This window comes from Nicotiana sylvestris, chromosome 2, assembly GCF_000393655.2.
Source record: "Nicotiana sylvestris chromosome 2, ASM39365v2, whole genome shotgun sequence".
Lineage (NCBI taxonomy): Eukaryota > Viridiplantae > Streptophyta > Magnoliopsida > Solanales > Solanaceae > Nicotiana > Nicotiana sylvestris.
Window position 1 is genome coordinate 181094171 of NC_091058.1, and position 18727 is coordinate 181112897.

The 18727-nt window shown below is 39.6% G+C and overlaps 1 protein-coding gene and 1 non-coding gene across 2 annotated transcripts; one reads left to right on the top strand and one right to left on the bottom strand.

Annotated features, from left to right (window-relative positions):
• Nucleotides 1-6894: 6894 nt before the first annotated feature.
• On the bottom strand, nucleotides 6895-7992 carry LOC104217130 (uncharacterized). Its single transcript, XM_070167047.1, has one exon. The coding sequence runs from the start codon at nucleotides 7990-7992 to the stop codon at nucleotides 6895-6897; it is 1098 nt and encodes a 365-aa protein (XP_070023148.1).
• A 660-nt stretch (nucleotides 7993-8652) lies between these two features.
• Nucleotides 8653-8759, top strand: LOC138886600 (small nucleolar RNA R71). Its single transcript, XR_011405650.1, has one exon. It is a non-coding gene; the product is annotated as a small nucleolar RNA R71 (small nucleolar RNA).
• Nucleotides 8760-18727: the final 9968 nt, after the last annotated feature.

Consider the following 18727-nt stretch of genomic DNA (forward strand, 5'->3'; position numbering starts at 1 on the left):
GAATAAGGTATTAGAATATTTTGGTGCTTTTGGTCGAGGTCCCGAGGGCCTCGGGGTGATTTCGGATGGTTGACGGAGAAGTTTGGATTTTGTTGCAGCTGCTGAATTTGCTGCTTCTAGTATTTTTGCACCTGCGGATTGGGGACCGCAGGTGCGGCACCGCATAAGCGGACTTTTAGTCTCAGAAGTGAAAAAGGTATTGAGGAGCAGAAACCGCAGAAGCGGCTATGTGGACCGCATCTGCGAAGCCGCCGATGCGGAAACGTGATCGTAGATGCGTAATTTCGGCTGTTTAGTAATTTTCGCAGAAGCGGGCGAGAGACCGCAAATGCGGTACCACAGGTGTGTGGATTGATCGTAGATGCGGGTCCTGGTGTCATAAGTGAAGTCCGCAGAAGCAGATGTTTTTCCGCAAAAGTGGAGGCGCAGATGCTCTTATAGGATCACAGGTGCGAAAGAGCAGGGCAGAAGGTATAAAAATGCCCCTGTGCGATTTTTAGTTATTTGTTCACCATTATTGTGTGATTTTGGAGCTCCAAGCTATGATTTCAAGAGGGGATCAAGTGTATTGACAGAGGTAAGCTACTTGGGCTTTATACCTTGTGTTTATGGTGATTATATCATTGCTTAATCATGAAAATTTGGGGGAAATTAGAGGAAGAGTTGGGAATTTAGGGCTTGAAATTGGAGAGTGAATTTTTAGAATTTGAGTGACCAGATGAGGTCGGATTTTGGTAAATTTGATATGTATGAACTCGTGAGAGGATGAGAATTCCATTGATGTTAATTTTATCGAGTTTCAAGACGTGGACTCAGGGACCGGGTTTGAGCAATTTCGGGATTTGGATGTAAATTGGATATTTTCGAGTGGGCTTCGTTTCCTTTGCATATTTTAATGATTATGTACTAATTGTGTCTAGATTTGGAGCATCTGGAGGTTGATTTGTGCGGGCGAAGGCATCGCGGGCTAGAGGTTGGACTAGATCGAGGTGAGTAATGATTGTAAATGATGTTCTGAGGGTTTGAAACCCTGGATTGCACATCGTAGTGCTATATTGAGGTGAGGCACACGCTTGATGACGAGCGTGAGGTTGTGCACTATTGGGTATTGTGACTTGGTCCGTCTCAATTGATGATTTTACCTCATATTTGACTGAAATCTACCTCAAGTTGCTTCAGGCGATCCCCATAAGATGTTTGTTGCTATTGGAGGGCTGTCACTGAGGATTGGATAGGAGTCAATGCCTGCTTGATGAGGGCGGGGAGGTTCTTCAGAAGCTGGTCTACCTTAGCATTGGCATATTGAGCTAAGATACCAAGCCTCGAAATCGCTGGAAGTATGGCAGAAGGTTGAGCAATGGTGGACTGAGAGGTAGGATGTGAAGTGGAAGTGGATGCAACAGTAGCCTGAGGAGACACATGAGTCTGGGAATTTGAGGGCTCTACCTCAGCAGGAATCTGAGTCTGAACCTCTAGGGGACCAACATCTGCTGCATCATAAATGCGTGTGATATCAATATCCTTTAGCATTTTCCCCGTCTTGTCCGTGTGTGGCATGGTAGGGACTTTCACAGCCTTATAGAGGGCTGTGATCAAGCACGGGAATGGAAGTGACGTAGCTGTCTGTTTTGCCCGGATCCTTATCTCTCGGAAGATAAAATCACCCATATCAATTTTTATTCCCGCCATAATGCATGCAATGAGAAAAGCTTTCTCAATGCTTATGTCAGTCTCATTTCTGGACGGTATCAATCGAGAGGTGACAAAGCTAAGCCAGAATCTGCCCTCTCGTGTGAGATCTTCCTTGAATATTTTGTGCAAAGGGTTAATCCAAGCAGGGGTCCCTTTGGCTATCACTGAGACTATCCAACTACTATTATTATCCCAGTTTGCCCATTTGGCAGCATACTCAGCTGTGCCCGGGCTCTAGTCAGGGAAGTAGAATTCATTGATGGTCTCACTGCTGCAAAACACTTGCTTCCCCCGAACCAATACAGTGTCACATAAAACTCTGTTGCACTTGTGGTGAGCAATCCTGGAGGCTCCATAAGAGGCATAAAACTCGCGGACAAGTGTTTCATTGTAGTCATTAGGCAGCTCGGTGAAACACTCATATTTTCTAGCTTTGATGTTCTCCAACATGTGGGGGTACTGCTCTTATCGCCCATTCGGACTTAGTTGCTTTTTGGCCAGGATTTTACGTTTTGTTAGCCCCTCTCTATATAGCTCCCTAGACCATTCGACCCCGAACCTAAGCTGGAAGTCATCTCCTCTTTTCCTTCTTGCCTCAGCTTGTAGGTCAACTGAGGGTAAGGTCTCTTTCTCATCAAACTAGGAGGGAAGTGTAGCAGTAGGGTCCGGTCGTGAATGTTTTGCTTGTTATGCTTGACGACTAGTGGAGGCCCTCTTTTGGGCAGAGGATGTATGTTTCTTGGGAGCCATATCTACACAGAAATGAACTGTGAGCAACATGATAGGCAACAACAGAAAAAACTACAAAAAAGTTCAAGTATGCGATAGGTTAAGCAGTCGCATAACCACTATGCGGATCGCAAACTTGTCACAAACTCTTTGCCTCTTGAAATGATATAGGTATGCGATGGGTTATGCGATTGCATATCCATTATGCAGTTTGCATAACCATCACATACTTAAATGCTTGGAAAACATAAACACATTATGCGGTCGCATACTCCACCGCAAAGATGGGTCTGCTATCGCAAAATGGCCACAAACAACATGCTACAAAAGCATTGAAATTGCCTCAGTATGTGGTGACTTTATGGTCCGCATATCAATTATACGATCGCAAATTTGCCGCATTTGATCTTCTTCTTCAGCCACCTAGGGTTCATTTTTGTGGCAACAACGCAGACCACAAATCGACTATGCGGTCCGCATAAGTCATCGTTCTCAACATTTGAACTCAACCCTCAACAATGGTGGACCTAGTTTCACTACCCAGCACCCCAAACATACTTCCTATCTAAGAACCCTCTCACATTATGAACACATACCCAACTTCAAAGAGGAAAAAGAATAAAAATTACAGGAAACAAAATTAGGAGAGACACAACAAAATTTAAACGAAAGTTTACAAGGATGAAATCGGGAAAGGAAAAACATACCAGTGATGGATTAATGAGCACACTTGGGATATGATTTCACAGGTGTTGTCTTACGTTTTTGATTCACTAGCCGTTTTGCCTTCTCCTTTCTCATTTTTTCGTTTTATTTGATTTTATTTCTAATAAAAAAATTCTTTTCTTTTGTTTTGAAAGTGTTGGAATGCTGAAGATATGCAAGGGTACTTACCTGGGAGGTTTGCGATGGGTAGGTCACCGCATAACACATTATGCGAGCGCATAAGTGTTATGCGATGAATTCAACTTGAGTTGCTTGAGGGCCAAAATTCGGTGCACTATGTGATCGCATAATTGAAATGGTGTCCGCAAAATGCACCTTTTCGCCACATTCTTACCACCAAATTTGCCAAACAAACTGTCTGGGTATGCGACCACAATGCATCCGCATAGTTAAAATTCGACCGCATGTGTGTAGCAAACTTCCCATGGTGACTTTTCTTCCCGTTCACACGCAATTTTACCCAGTGTTATGATCTTTTGAATCCCCTGCACTCTAACACACAATTTAAATTGCTCAATTAACTCTATCTAACAAAAATTAAAATTCAAAGGACAAAAAGGATGTTACCACACATGGGTTGCCTCCCATGAAGCGCTTGATTTAACATCGCGGCGCGAAGAAGTTGGCATTTCTTCGGGTTTACTCATTGGTCAGGCACGGACCATGTTTGGGAGCTAACTGCTCCACCAAGTATTTTTCTCTATTTGTGCCCAAATAGTGCTTGACTCGCTGTCCATTTACTTTGAAGGTTCGGAGCCCATCCTTCGATTCTAATTCCACAGCTCCAAAAAGAGAGACATTGACCACTTTGAACGGACCGGACCATTTCGATTTGAGCTTGCCCAGAAACAATTTGAGCCTTGAGTTGAAGAGCAAAACCAAGTCACCACACTTGAACTCCCTTTTCAAGATCTTTTTGTCGTGGACGAACTTCATCCTTTCTTTGTACACAGCTGCACTTTCATATGCATGGAAACAAAATTCCTCCATTTCATTGAGTTGTGTTAACCTCAAATTTGCAGCTTCATCCTAGTCCAAGTTCAACCTCTTTAAAGTCCACATGGATTTGTGCTCCAGTTCCACGGGTAGATGACAAGCCTTGTCGAAGACTAACAGATAAGGAGAAGTGCCAATAGGAGTTTTGTACGCCATGCAGTATGCCCACAATGCATCATCTAGCTTCCTTAACCAATCGGGCTTGTTTGCATTAACAGTCTTTGCTAGAATGTTATTTATCTCCCGGTTGGAAACTTCAACTTGGCCACTTGATTGGGGATGATAAGGTATGTCCACCTTATGCTTGATGCCATATTTCTCTAGTAGCACCGTGAATGCCCTGTTACAGAAATGAGACCCACCATCACTAAGAATGGCTCTAGGAGTGCCAAACCGCGTGAATATATTTTTCTTTAAGAATGTGGTCACACTCCTTGCCTCGTTGTTTGGTAAGGAAATTGCTTCAACCCATTTGGACACATAGTCCACAACCACCAAGATATATTTCATCCCACGAGAGCTTACAAAAGGACCCATAAAATCAGTTCCCCACTCGTCGAAGATTTCAATCTCCATCACAAAGTGCATTGGCATTTCATACCTCTTAGAGATTGATCCTTGCCTTTGGCATTGGTCACAATCCTTGACCAATTGATTGGCATTATGATTAATCGACGACCAATAATAAACACATTCAAGCACCTTATCCACCGTTCGATTTCCCCCATGGTGACCCCCGACCGATGAGTCATGGCATGCATTTAGAATTGGCATAATCTCTTTTTCTGGAACACACCTTCCGATGATGTTGTCAGCACAAACACTGAACAAGAATGGTTCTTCCCAATAGTATTGCCGATAATCTCTCAAAAACTTCTTCTTTTGATAGGATTCCAATCCATTCAGAATAAGGTCTCTAACCAAGTAGTTAGCAATATCGGCATACCAAAGAGCAAAAGTGCTAGACAGTGCCAATATATGTTCATCCAGGAAATCATCATTGATTTCAAGATCTCCCTTTGGTCTCCCTGCCTCTTCAAGCCTCGATAAATGATCCACCACTTGATTTTTTGTCCCCTTTCTATCTTTGACTTCGAAGTCAAACTCTTGCAACAACAGGACTCACCGAATCAACCTAGGCTTTGGATCCTTCTTTGCCATAAGATAGCTAAGAGCAGCATGATCTGTGTACACCTATCACCTTGGATCCCAACAAGTAAGCCCAGAATTTCTCAAAGGCATAGACAATGGTAAGAAGTTCTTGCTCAGTCACCGTATAATTCATTTGCGCTCCAGTGAGTGTCTTGCTTGCACAATAGACCAGGTGAAGAACCTTGTTGTGACATTGGCCCAGCACTACTCCAATAGCTACACCACTGGCGTCACACATAAGTTTGAATGGAAGAGACCAATCGGGTGTGACAATAATAGGTGACGTGGTTAGGTTTTGCTTCAATTTCTCAAAGGCTTTGAGGCATTTCTCATCAAACACAAATTTTACATCTTTCTCAAGGAGTTTGCACATAGGATTTGCAATCTTGGAAAAATCGTTGATGAAACGCCTATAAAATCCGGCATGCCCCAAGAAACATTGGACACCTTTAACTGAAGTAGGTGGAGGAAGCTTGGAAATGATCTCAATCTTTGCCAGGTCAACCTCTATGACATGTTTTGAGATTTTATGCCCCAATACAATGCCTTCATCCACCATGAAATGGCATTTCTCCCAGTTAAGCACAAGGTTGGTCTCCTCATATCTATTGAGCACTTGTCTAAGATTGTTAAGACAATGCTCAAAAGAGTCACCTACCACTGAAAAGTCGTCCATGAAAACCTCTAGAAAATCCTCCACCATGTCGGAGAAGATGGACATCATGCATCTTTGAAAAGTAGCCGGAGCGTTGCACAAACCAAACGACATCCGACTAAAGGCAAAAGTTCCATAAGGGCAAGTGAATGTTGTCTTCTCTTGGTCCTCCAATGCTATATTGATTTGGTTGTAACCGGAATATCCATCAAGAAAGCAATAGAATGACCTTACCGCTAGCCGATCAAGCATTTGATCAATAAAAGGCATAGGGAAATGGTCTTTGCATGTGGCGCTGTTGAGCTTCAGATAATCCATACACACCCGCTATCCGGTCACCGTTCTTGTTGGGATGAGCTCATTTTTATCATTTTCAATCACGGTCATGCCTCCCTTTTTCGGCACACATTGCACCGGGCTCACCCAGAATTATCGGCAATGGGGTAGACTACCCCGACATCCAACCACTTGATGATTTATTTCTTTACCACCTCTTGCATAGACGGGTTCAACCGTCGTTGGTGCTCCACACTTGGTTTAGTCTTATTCTCCAATTGGATCTCGTGTTCGAAAATTCTGGCGGGAATTCCTCGGATGTACGCAATTGTCCATCTAATAGCTTGCCTACGCTCCTTCAAGACCCCTAATAATTGTTCTACCTGCACATCATTCAACAAAGAATAAACAATTATCGGTAAAGTATCATTTGAGCCAAGCAATTTATACCTCAAGTGTGGTGGAAGTGGTTTGAGCTCTAGTTGCGGTGGCTCAATAATAGAAGACTTTGCGGGAGGAGTGGCTCTATTCTCCAAGTCGAGAGAGAGCTTCGTCGGAGCATAAGTGTAGGACCCAAGCCCCTCCAATGCATTAACTGATTCCATATATCCTTCCATATCTTCACCATCAAAGTTTACCAAAATAACCGCCAACACCTCACCGAGGCATTATTCTTCCATCTTCATTTCAACTGTATCTTCCACTACATCAACAACATCAAACACCGAGATGCTTTCATATTCATGTGGTAGTTTCATACCCTTGCTTGCTTGGAATGTGACCTGTTTATCATTCACACATAATTTGATCTCATTCCGTTCCAAATCCATTAGTGCTCTTCCTATGGCTAGGAATGGTCTCCCTAAAATGATAGGGATCTCTTTGTCGACCGCACAATCAAGGATTACGAAATCGGCGGGTAAATGAAACTTTCCTACTTTAACAAGCACGTCATCGACAATTCCCACCGGTCTCTTTATGGAACGATCGTCCATTTGCAATCTCATACTTGTTGGCCTTGGCATAACTAACCATGCTTGCTTGTAAATGGCAAGAGGCATTAAGTTGATGTTATCCCCATTATCACAAAGGGCTCTTGCAAAATCATCTGCCCCAATAGTACATGTAATAGTGAAATCTCCCAGGTCTTCTTTCTTTTGAACGGTGGATGTTGCAATGATACAACTAACCCAATGAGTCACATTCACCACTTCATTCTTGGTGGTTCTCTTCTTGGTAATCAAGTCTTTCAAATACTTAGCAAAACCCGGCACCTCTTGAAATGCTTCCACAAATAAAATATTAACCGATAATTGCTTGAGAATGTCATAGAACTTTTCGAGTTTGCTATCATCAACCTTCCTAGCAAGTCTTTGAGGGAATGGAGGGCGAGGTCTAGGAATAGGGGGTAGAGTTTTTGGTGTCTCTTTTACCTTTTCCTTTACCTCTTCCCGATTTTCTTCTTGCACTTTCAATTCTTCCGGAACCTTTTCAACTTCAACAACACTTGGCTCTTCAACCTCAACCTCTTGTTCGGACTCTTCAACTTCAACCACTTGTTCACTCCCTCCTTGTAGTACCTTCCCACTCCGAGTAGTAATTTCCATGATATGAGAAGTTGGACCACTCCCACTACCCTTTGGGTTCGCAATTGTGTCACTTGGAAGTCTCCCTTTTTGCTTCGGATTTTGTTCGCTAGAGAGGTCTCTCATTTGTATCTCCAATTTTTGAATGGATGCGGTATGATAGCCAACAATCTCAGTCATGTTCCTCATAGAAGTGTCAGACTTTTCTTGATTTTGCAATACCCGTTCAAGCATGCTTTCCAACTTGGAATCACTTGAGGAACCTTGATTTGAATATTGACCCTTTGGAGGAACATAAGGGTTTGAACTCCGATTTGAGAACTTGTTGTTGTTATTCCAATTTCCTTGATTTCAGCCACCTTGGTCCTTTCGCCACTGTTGGTTGCCTTGCCCTTGCGGATGAGGCCTCCATTGATTTTGTTGTCCTTGACCTTGGTATTGTTGCCTTGATAACCTCCTTGAGAGTTGTTGACATAGTTTGCCTCCTCAAAGTCTTCATTTGATATGGGTTGCACATCCTCCTCCACATTTATCTTCTTCATTTGGTTTTCAGTGAACATCTTTGTCAACACATTGAAATTTGTGGCAAGCCCTGTAATCACTTGATCTCTCTCTTGATTTTCCTTGATCATAGTGGTCAAGGAAGGAGAACCATATGCAATTCCAACTGTGGTGTCTTCTGAGTGCCATGCTTGATTATGTTTTGCCATTTTGTCAAGTATTTGTGTGACCCTTGCGAATGAGTTGTCCATAAAAGATCCATTAGCTACATGCTTGGCTATAGATTAGTTCATAGGATCCAAATCCATGTAGAATTTCTCCAACAAGATAGAATCCGAAAAACCATGATTAGGAGACCTTACCAAGTATAACTTGAATCTATCCCATGCCTCATGTAGATGTTCTCCCGGTACTTGCTTGAAAAAGAAAATTTTATCTCGGAGCTCAGACTTCGTGCTTTGCAGGAACCATTTAGCTAAGAATGCTCGAACAAGCTCAGGCCAAGAATGAATGGATTTGAAGCCATTTCCTTGCATCCCCAGCTAGTGAGTACTTGAACACCCTCAACCTTAGGGCATCTTCAGAGACCATTACTAAAAAAATTAGGTTTTAGCGACGAATAAATTCTGTAGCTAAATAGAAAAATCCGTCGCTAATCTCATTTAGCGACGAGTTAGCGACGAATTATCAAAAGATTCTTCTAGCTACGAGCGTTTTAACGATAGATTAGCGACGACGTTCGTAGCTAATTCTAGTTTTTTTGTAGTGGACATTATTCTGCTTATGCATCGCACACATGCCCAAGAAGTTTCTAAGATATTGTGTCGGATCATCATCAGTGGAATTCCTGTAAAACCCCTCCGCTTTGAGCATAAAGATTAAATCATGTTCCACCTTGAAAGTTGCAGCACCAACAACCGGAGGTACAATAGCATTTGTATCCTCGATGTACTTATCTATGTCCGCAAAAGGATTTTCTTCCATTTGTTCCTCCATTTCTTATTCATATTAGGCCATATTCTCCTATCAACACCAAGCAAAACATGCAAAGTGAGATGGAAAAGAAGAAAACGCAAAGTAAAACACATACTAATTAGTAATTTCAAAACCATATTCCCTGGCAACGGCGCCAAAATTTGATATGCTCAAATTACACTTTAATTCAATAGTTTAAGATGGTCAGTGTCAAATATAATAACCCAACAAGGTTGGGGTCGAATCCCACAAGGAATAGGCATGAAAAGATTACTCGAGTAGTGTGTTACTTGACTTAAGTCGTAATTCTATTCGGTTGATTGTAATAAGAGTATGATATAATTGTAATTTGAAGAAATAACTAATTGTAATGTCGAGAATGTAATTAATTTGATTAAGGAAACCAAGGTTGTGTCCCCTTCAATGGAATGTAATGATATCTGTGTTAATATGATATATTTCTAATGGAAGGTTCTTTAGATATGCAAATGATTTCTAAATGACTACCCAATATTTTCCAATAGTTGGGTAGTATTTCCTCTTTATGATTTTTCCAAATATAAAAGAGTTGCAATTAAGAACAATCAATATATTCCAAATAAAACTCACTTATTCCTAAGCGATTCTATTAAACAAGGTTTAAAGCCTTGAGTCTTTGATATTTACTTCTACCAAATTCTAACTCACTTTTCCAAGTAATGAAGGAATTTAATGGAACTTGTTAATGTTTGCAACCACCAACAATAAATGAAGAATGAGAAATAAATATATATCAACCAACCATTATACATATATTCAATGTTAAACACCCATTAACATAACACCCATTTAGGGTCCACAACCTTAGTATTTAAAGTTAGCTACACATGCTAAAATACAAAAGGATGAGAATATTTAATGCCATAAAGCTTACAAAGTGCAAGATTCTTCTTTCAAAAGCTTCCAAAAGAGAGGAATATTAAAGACTTGGATTGTAGCTCAAAAACTAGACAAGATATCCCCACAAAACCCCAATAAATCTATTTATAGTGGGTCAAAACTCGGGACCAAAATCGGACAAAAATACCCTTCCAGGTCAATTATGTGACTGCATATCTGTCGCATAACAGACATGCCGCCCGCATTCTCTTCATGGCCATCACATTTTCAAACCCTAGTTTCCAGGAATTCATCGCATTCACGTTCTGCGGACCGCATTGTAGATATGCGATCGCATTCACGTTCTGCGGACCGCATTGTAGATATGCGATCGCATTTCACATTGCATTTTCCACCTTCAGCATCTTTCACAACGAGTTTGCGGTCCATTATGCGGCTCGCAAACCTGTTATGCAATCACATACTGGACCGCATTTCTTACACTGGACTTTGGCCAACAAACTGTTGGGGTTTGTGATTCCTTTTAGCATTATGCGGCCCGCATGTGGATTTGTGGTCCGCATTTCCACATCCGTGATTACATTTTGCTTTTTTCTTGTCCTTTTGTGGCCTTTTGATTTTATTTCCATACTCTTAGGTCCTTAAACCACATACACTGCAAAAATACTAAAATTACATAAGTATAAAAGATAATTGAATTTAAAACAAGCTAAAATCTAAATAATTTGCATTAAATGTGCCTAAATTCTCCAGCACATCACCAATCGCCATTCATTAAAAAACCCGAGGCCATAAGTGTTACACCCCAAGTTTTCATACGTGAGAGTACTTTGTAAGTCATTGATGTAAGCTCGGAAATGAGATTATATTTGGAAGAAAATAAAGTAAGTTAATCATGTTACCTTGGAGGTTACAAATATTTAAGATCATGAATAACGGGTACCAAGAGGGTTGGAAATCTTAGAAGCTAAACCAATTAAAGAAAATAAGTTAAGTCGAAAGTCGACAAGTTTGGAATGTTATAACATGTACTTTGGGGTGAGAGTAGGGTTCTTAACATGATAAGGAGGTTATTTTATGAGTTATTTTAGTCGTATGATATTCATTTTCTACATTTTGAAGGAAAGCAAGTTGTGGAACAAGAGTTGGCAAAGGTCATCACAAGTTACATTCATAAATTTGATGAAATTTAGGTCAAATGTATCTGAGCATTTCTCCAAATATACCTGGAATCATGGGGTTTTCTACCTACCAAATTGAATATCTACGAGTCTAGTTTCTAACTCATTAAACCATTTATCAATACGACTTCGGAGTAGAGAGATATTCGTGTTTTCGCGAGACCGCGCAAGCAGCTCCCAATGGGACCCACTTAGGCGGTGGTTGACCTACTTCAATTTATAAACGATTTGGACGCCTATTTTTGCTCATTTTTCAACTAATATTCGTCTCCAAACTTCTCCTAACCCTCCTAAACATATACCACAAGGGTTTGAAGTGATTTCAAAGTGATTACACCATATTTCAACATCAAAACTTAGTTCTAGTGAAGAACAACACCTCTTTGAGGTTGTGTTGTCATTGAGGATTGTTGTGGGATGTATTTGGATGAAATTCCAAGTTGTTGCTGCTGTCTAAGGTGAGTATAACAGCCTACTAATTGTGCTTAAGCTTGCTTGTATGTTGGTTAAGTTGTTAGGATGATAAACTACAAGATAATACTTGGATTAGCTTAAGTCACTTCTATGGTGTTGTATTGCTATTGAGGGTTGTTGTAAACTGAATATAACTTGGATTTTGACTTGAAGTTACTGTAGGAGGTATGTATATTGTGTTCTTGCTTGTGTCTAAGGTTATCTTGATGTTTATTAAGTTAAATGGATGGGCTAGACATGAACTAGTGAATAAAGTTGCTAATTGAGGATAATTGAAGTTGTGGATTATTTTTGTTTTTATAAATATATGGTATAATGCTGGAATCATTGATTAATGACTTCATTATCATGTTAATGATACTTTTATATTGAAGTAAGAAGTCTATAAGGATTGATAAGGGGTATACGGATTCCAATCGGAGCTTGCCGCCCGTCGTAATGTAGTTGTGACTTGTTGTTGTTATATGGTGTCTTGATATTGATAATTATGTATTGATGGATTGCTCTGGTCATTGTTGTTGGTATATGGTATTGGAGGAGGCTCTTGTTACAAGGGATATGCTGCCCAAATTTATGTAAACGAGATACTAGCTTAAGTTATAGACTTAGCCTTTGCTCAACGCTGATTTTGAATCTCCTTATACTATGATAGATTGAGTTGACTTGTTTGAAGAGTTGCTTGGAAGGGATTATGGACTCAACGGGTTTAAGGTATGTTAAGACACTTTCTTCTTTCTTTTGGCATGATCTAAAGTGAAATGAATACGCTACTTCATAACGGATCTACTCCTAGCAACTAAGGTTGTCCATGTTGTTCTTTCCTTATAAAATTATTCTAAGCAAGTGTGTATGATCCTTGAATCCTACTATGGTTCATATTGAGGGTATGGATGTCCAGAATGTTCTTAAGTCACTCCAAAAGGTTTAGAAGGTGATTCCATGAGTCTAGCATGCATTATATATAATATCTATTTTACTCTACCGAGCCGCGCTATAGTCGGCCGGGTACGGTACCTATTGTGCAACCACTGATCAGTTGGGTTTACCGAGCTCTATGTGGCCGGGTACAATTCTACCGAGCCTTATGATGGTCAGGTACACTTTTACCGAGTCCTCTTTGAGGCCAGGTACGATATGAGGATGATGATGCCCACAGAGGCGAATGTTTTAAAAAGTTTATGTATATATATGTATTATTCATTTCATATCAGTAGCCCCTAGAGGCACTCAGATGTTACAGGTAATATCTCCTCTATCTCTCTCTTTACATTACTGTTCTTTTTTATGCTTTCCTGCCTTACATAATCGGTACTTTATTTGTACTGACATCCCTTTTGCCTGGGGACACTGCGTTTCATGCCCGCAGGTCCCGATTGATAGGTTGACAGTCCTCCTAGTAGGCTATCAGCTCAGCGAAGGTGTTGGTGCACTCCTTTTGCTCCGGAGTTGCCTATTTGGTCAGTATGCTTTGGATATGTATTTATTGGTATGGCGGGGCCCTGTCCCTACCTTTATGATTTTATGTACTCTTAGAGGCTTGTAGACAGATGTCAGGTGTATGGATACTTGTATGGTCTTGTTGGCCTATGTTTTGAGTTTATAAATGGTCATGTCAGCCTTATAGGCCTGTATGTCACATATATAAGTTTGTATATCATGTCGGGTCTTCATATGTTGAGTATTCCCTTATGTTTTATTCTTGTTATCTCATGACGAGTTTTCTGGCTCATTTACTCCTGATAGTATGATAAGAAAGATATGTTATGTTGGTACTCGGTTGAGTAAGGCACCGGGTGCCCATCGCGGCCCTTCGGTTTGGGTCGTGACAGAAGTAGTATCAGAGCAGTTCTGTCCTAGGGAGTCTACAAGCCATGTCTAGTAGAGTCTTGTTTATGGGTGTATTGTGTACCACACTTATAAGTAGGAGGCTACAGGACATTTAGGTCTATCACTCTTTCTTCTTACTCTAGATCGTGTAGTAGAGCTCAGTTGTAAGAATTCAAACTCCTAAATTTGACTTTAGTCGTAATACAACGATACCTTATCCACAAAGATAGTTGGTAAGAGATTGCATGTGGATGTGGAAGAGTTGAGTTAGAGGAACTTGATTTCACATCATGCTTATGATGAGTAAATGTGAGGTCTTCAACAGATTATGTGTGTACTAAGATGTGTATGCTTCTTAATAAGGAGCCTTAAGGCAAGGATATCTATTCATGAATATGGTGAAAATCTATGAGGGATTCAGAAGCTAGACACAAGTTTCAACAAGTAAAAGAAGTAAGGTGAAGAGGGGTACGAGGCACCCAGATAATGAAGATTATCAATATTTTCAAATCAGGCAGAGAAATATAAGTATTTTGGAACCTTCATCAATGACAGAGGTAAGTACAATTGGCCACATCCATCTCAGTTATGTTCTATGGGAGCTAACAAATATTATTTAAGAGAAAGATGGGATATCAGGATCCAGTTGGAGTTAGAGTAACCCAAAAATTGTGGATGGATTGTTATCATTAACTAACGTTTCCAAAAGATAGTGCAAATGTGGTAATAGATCTTCTTCTAAGATACCCAGATGGTGAACTCTAGAGTAGTACAATCAGATACGAATACTGGAATATTCAGAAATTTTAGAAGATAAGCAGTGGGATCCTAGAAGGGACAAATATTTACCTTAGTATGACTCTAGCCCCGAGTAAAAAAAAGAATGTTAGGCATTCCAAAGAGCCAGTGAGATGAAGCTAGGGGAGCTTAAAGGGAAAGAACTTTTTGTTGAAGTTTTCAGAATAAAGTGATAGACAAAAAGAATATTATTCGGAGAATAAAAAGAAAATAAATGAAGCATCATGAGTAAGATGTGATATAAGGGTGATAACAGTAAATCAAAATATGACACGATGACAGAGTCTATAGTCAAGTGAAGGAAAATACAAGAGGTGACAAGCCTTAAGGCAATAAAGAGTATAAGCCATAAAGTCATATCCCTATTTCGAGAAATGATTTGATGACTTCAACGTGATTACCAGGAGGAAAGGTTAGACCCCAGAGTAATAAAAATCAGTATGGGCCGGTGAACAAGATAAAACCGAACATGAATTAGGGACCGGAGGATTTGATAATGGTCGGCATCGTGAGAATTTCAAAGATCGTGCTCCAACAATAATAAAATAGACAATAGACGAATAACCTTTAAAGGCCATTTAGGAAGTCGCTTACCTAAAGCAAGCACTCTGAGCAGAGTTAATCTTAAGGGACTAAGTGTGCCAGTTACAGTAGATGTCACCTTCGTGCGTAAGAAATTTAGTTATCCCTGGTACAAAAGGTTACCATAAGGCGATTAACGTTCATTGATAATGTGAAAAGATGCCAAAGATGAAGAGGTAAAACAACTATAGGTAGATCGTCGTAGTACTAAATCTTAGTACTCCCCTAAAGGGGGGAATATGGTGTGATATGGTATTAAGTCGGAGTTAAGCGATTCAGTTAACTATGGAATGGTAAAGGAAAAATGTGGTAAAAAGGAAAAAGGGATGATGTTGCATTTATTCAGTTCCTGCAGATATGTTGCGACTACAGAACATTATACAAGCACGACACCGAGGAGAGGCAGTAAAAGTTTTCGTCCAGGATGTTATTGATAAATAAGTGTGAATGGGCACTTGATACATCAAGAGCTAGTGGCGAGAGATAAGTTAAGACAAAATATATATCCCATGAGGGATTATGCAATATATATATATATATATATAAGAATGGACCAACGAGTAATTAGTAGTTGATTCAGGAAGAGCCCAGTTATGGTTAGACAAGAGGTCACAGATAAATCAATAGATCATGCAAGATAAATGTAGTCAACCGCAGCATAGTGAATTCAGTCTCGCAGATACGAGATCGCAATCATTTGAAAAAAATTTCAGATAGGAGTTGAGGCAGTTAAAGGTACCGTTTTTAAGGTTTATGAAAATAAGAGAGAGTGCCACTAAGGAGACAACAAAAATTTGAGCTTAGAAGTAACCCTACGAGCACAAAGGCATAAATTTATGTAACTAAGGATTATTATAGGCGAGTAAGAATAACGAAAATTACCTTCAGGTGTACGATATATCAAGCTCGCAACTTTACAAGAGCCAGAAGGTCTCCCTAACTACTACAATGAAAGACTAGCCGAGGAAATAAGGAAGAAGGTTTTCACCTAAGCATAGTGAGCTAAAGAGTAAATGATCCTGTAACAATAGTCTCACTACAATATTGTATACACTCCATAAGAAAGTGGCACCTATCATGGCTAATGAATGGTAAAAAAAGCCGTCAAAGGTGATGTTTGAGATCATATGAGGTACAGGAAATTATAGTATTCGTGGGCAAAAAGACAAGCCAAGTATTCATGCAACAAGTGATAGAACGACCAACAAAAGTAATTGCTTACATTTAAGGACAACTGAGAAGGCACGAAAGGAAATTTATGGTGCTAGCAAGTTAAAGGAAGGTTGCGAGTAGTATAAATAGATCGGTGTAGGTGCTAAGGTAAAGTATTGTAGAGCAACAAGGTTTTAGGTAGATAGGAGTAAGGCTATGAAAAGGTAAGTGAGTAGGTGACGAGAATATGTATGTCCTCAGGAATAAACCCATCAAAACAAGGGAGCTAATGATTTTCATATGTAATAAAAAGCTCGGTACAACTTAAATGAACACAGAGGAGTCTGAAACTAGGTGCATTTAGAAGAGATGGAATGCTGCCCTGGCAGTAGAATAAAGGTGTAATTGTGATAGATAAGAGAATGATGCTTAGGCCTTTGATTAAGTAACGATTTAACGAGAAAAGGATTTCATTAATTGCACGAGATTAGAATACCCCCATAAGATGAATCGCGTTGGGATGCAATGAAATACGGTTATTGAAGTATAGTATTATCCCTAAGTGGATCAGGAAAATCACTTCAGATGTTCCCCGATAAGATGTGAGCCCTAGTGACAGTGTATTACGAAAGAGGTTGCAAGTTATTAGTGATAGATTATAGATCAACATTAAGATGAATAAACAATAGATGGGTACAAGTTCCAAAGTACGAGATGATATTTGTTTGTTATTCTTAAGATGAATAATAATGAGAAAGCACTAAAAGACTTAGATTTATACATATAGGATAAGCAGCGAGAGAGTAACCTGGAGTTGGGTAGCAAACCTCGGTAATAATAAACTGAAGTAAGTTTTATGGTATAGTATAACCTACCTAGATGTAGTAAATCCATAAGGATAGATATACAAGGTTATGAAACAAGAGATAGAAATAGTTTTAAGTTCGATAAAGTACCAAGCGACAGACATCAGTACACCTATAGATGCCTAGAGGGACAGCTTGTCATAATTATGTATATGTTCATAAAGTGAGGTTTAGAGATTGGCTAAAAGATGGATGAAAAAGAGAAGAAAAGTCGCTAGGCGCTCATACAAGGACACAGTCGTACATACTGCATGACATAAGGTAGTAAATGTTACGATGTTGGAAGAATTCCGACCACATGTCATGGCGTGACAAAAAGGCCTAAAAAGGGGGAATGCCCAAGCATTTGGGTTTATTCACAAAATAGTTACTTAGATGGAAAGATGAGCATTAAAGTATTCGTAAGAGCCATAGTTTATGAAACTGATAAGTGCATCAGTCAACATTCGAGGACGAATGTTCCAAAGGGGGGAATGATGTTACACCCCAAGTTTTCATATGTGAGAGTACGTCTTAAGTCATTGATGTAAGCTCGGAAATGAGATTATATTTGGAAAAAAATAAAGTAAGTTAATCATGTTACCTTGGATGTTACAAATATTTAAGATCATGAATAACGAGTACCAAGAGGGTTGTAAATCTTAGAAGCTAAACCAATTGAAGAAAATAAGTTTCGTCGAAAGTCGACAAGTTTGGAATGTTATAACATGACTTTGGGGTCAGACTAGGGTTCTTAACATGATAAGGAGGTTATTCTATGAGTTATTTTAGTCGTATGATATTCATTTTCTACATTTTGAAGGCAAGAAAGTTGTGGAACAAGAGTTGGCAAAGGTCATCACAAGTTACATTCATAAATTTGCTGAAATTTAGGTCAAATGTATTTGAGCGTTTCTCCAAATATACTTGGAATCATGGGGTGTTATACCTACTAAATTGAAGATCTACGAGTCTAGTTTCTAACGCATTAAACCGTTCATCAATACGACATCGGAGTAGAGAGATATTCGTATTTTCGCGAGACCGCGCAAGCAGCTCCCAATGGGACCCACTTAGGCGGTGGTTGACCTATTTCAATTTATAAACGATTTGGATGCCTACTTTTCCTCATTTTTCAACTAAAATTCGTCTACAAACTTCTCCTAACCCTCCTAAACAAATACCACAAGAGTTTGAAGTGATTACACCATATTTCAACATGAAAACTTAGTTCTAGTGAAGAACAACACCTCTTTGAGGTTGTGTTGTCATTGAGGATTGTTGTGGACTGTATTTGGATGAAATTCCAAGTTTTTGCTGCTGTCTAAGGTGAGTATAACAGCCTACTAATTGTGCTTAAGCTTGCTTGTATGTTGGTTAAGTTGTTAGGATGATAAACTACAAGATAATACTTGGATTAGCTTAAGTCACTTCTATGGTGTTGTATTGCTATTGAGGGTTGTTGTAAACTGAATATAACTTGGATTTTGACTTGAAGTAACTATAGGAGGTATGTATATTGTGTTCTTGCTTGTGCCTAAGGTTATCTTGATGTTGATTAAGTTAAATGGATGGGCTATACATGATAAAGTTGCTAATTGAGGATAGTTAAAGTTGTGGATTATTTTCGTTGTTATAAATATTTGGTATAAGGCTGGAATCATTGATTAATGACTTCATTATCATGTTAATGATACTTTT

What these genes read in the sequence shown, in the direction of transcription:
- LOC104217130 (XM_070167047.1), bottom strand. Translation starts at nt 7,992, where the DNA reads ATGACTGAGATTGTTGGCTATCATACCGCATCCATTCAAAAATTGGAG.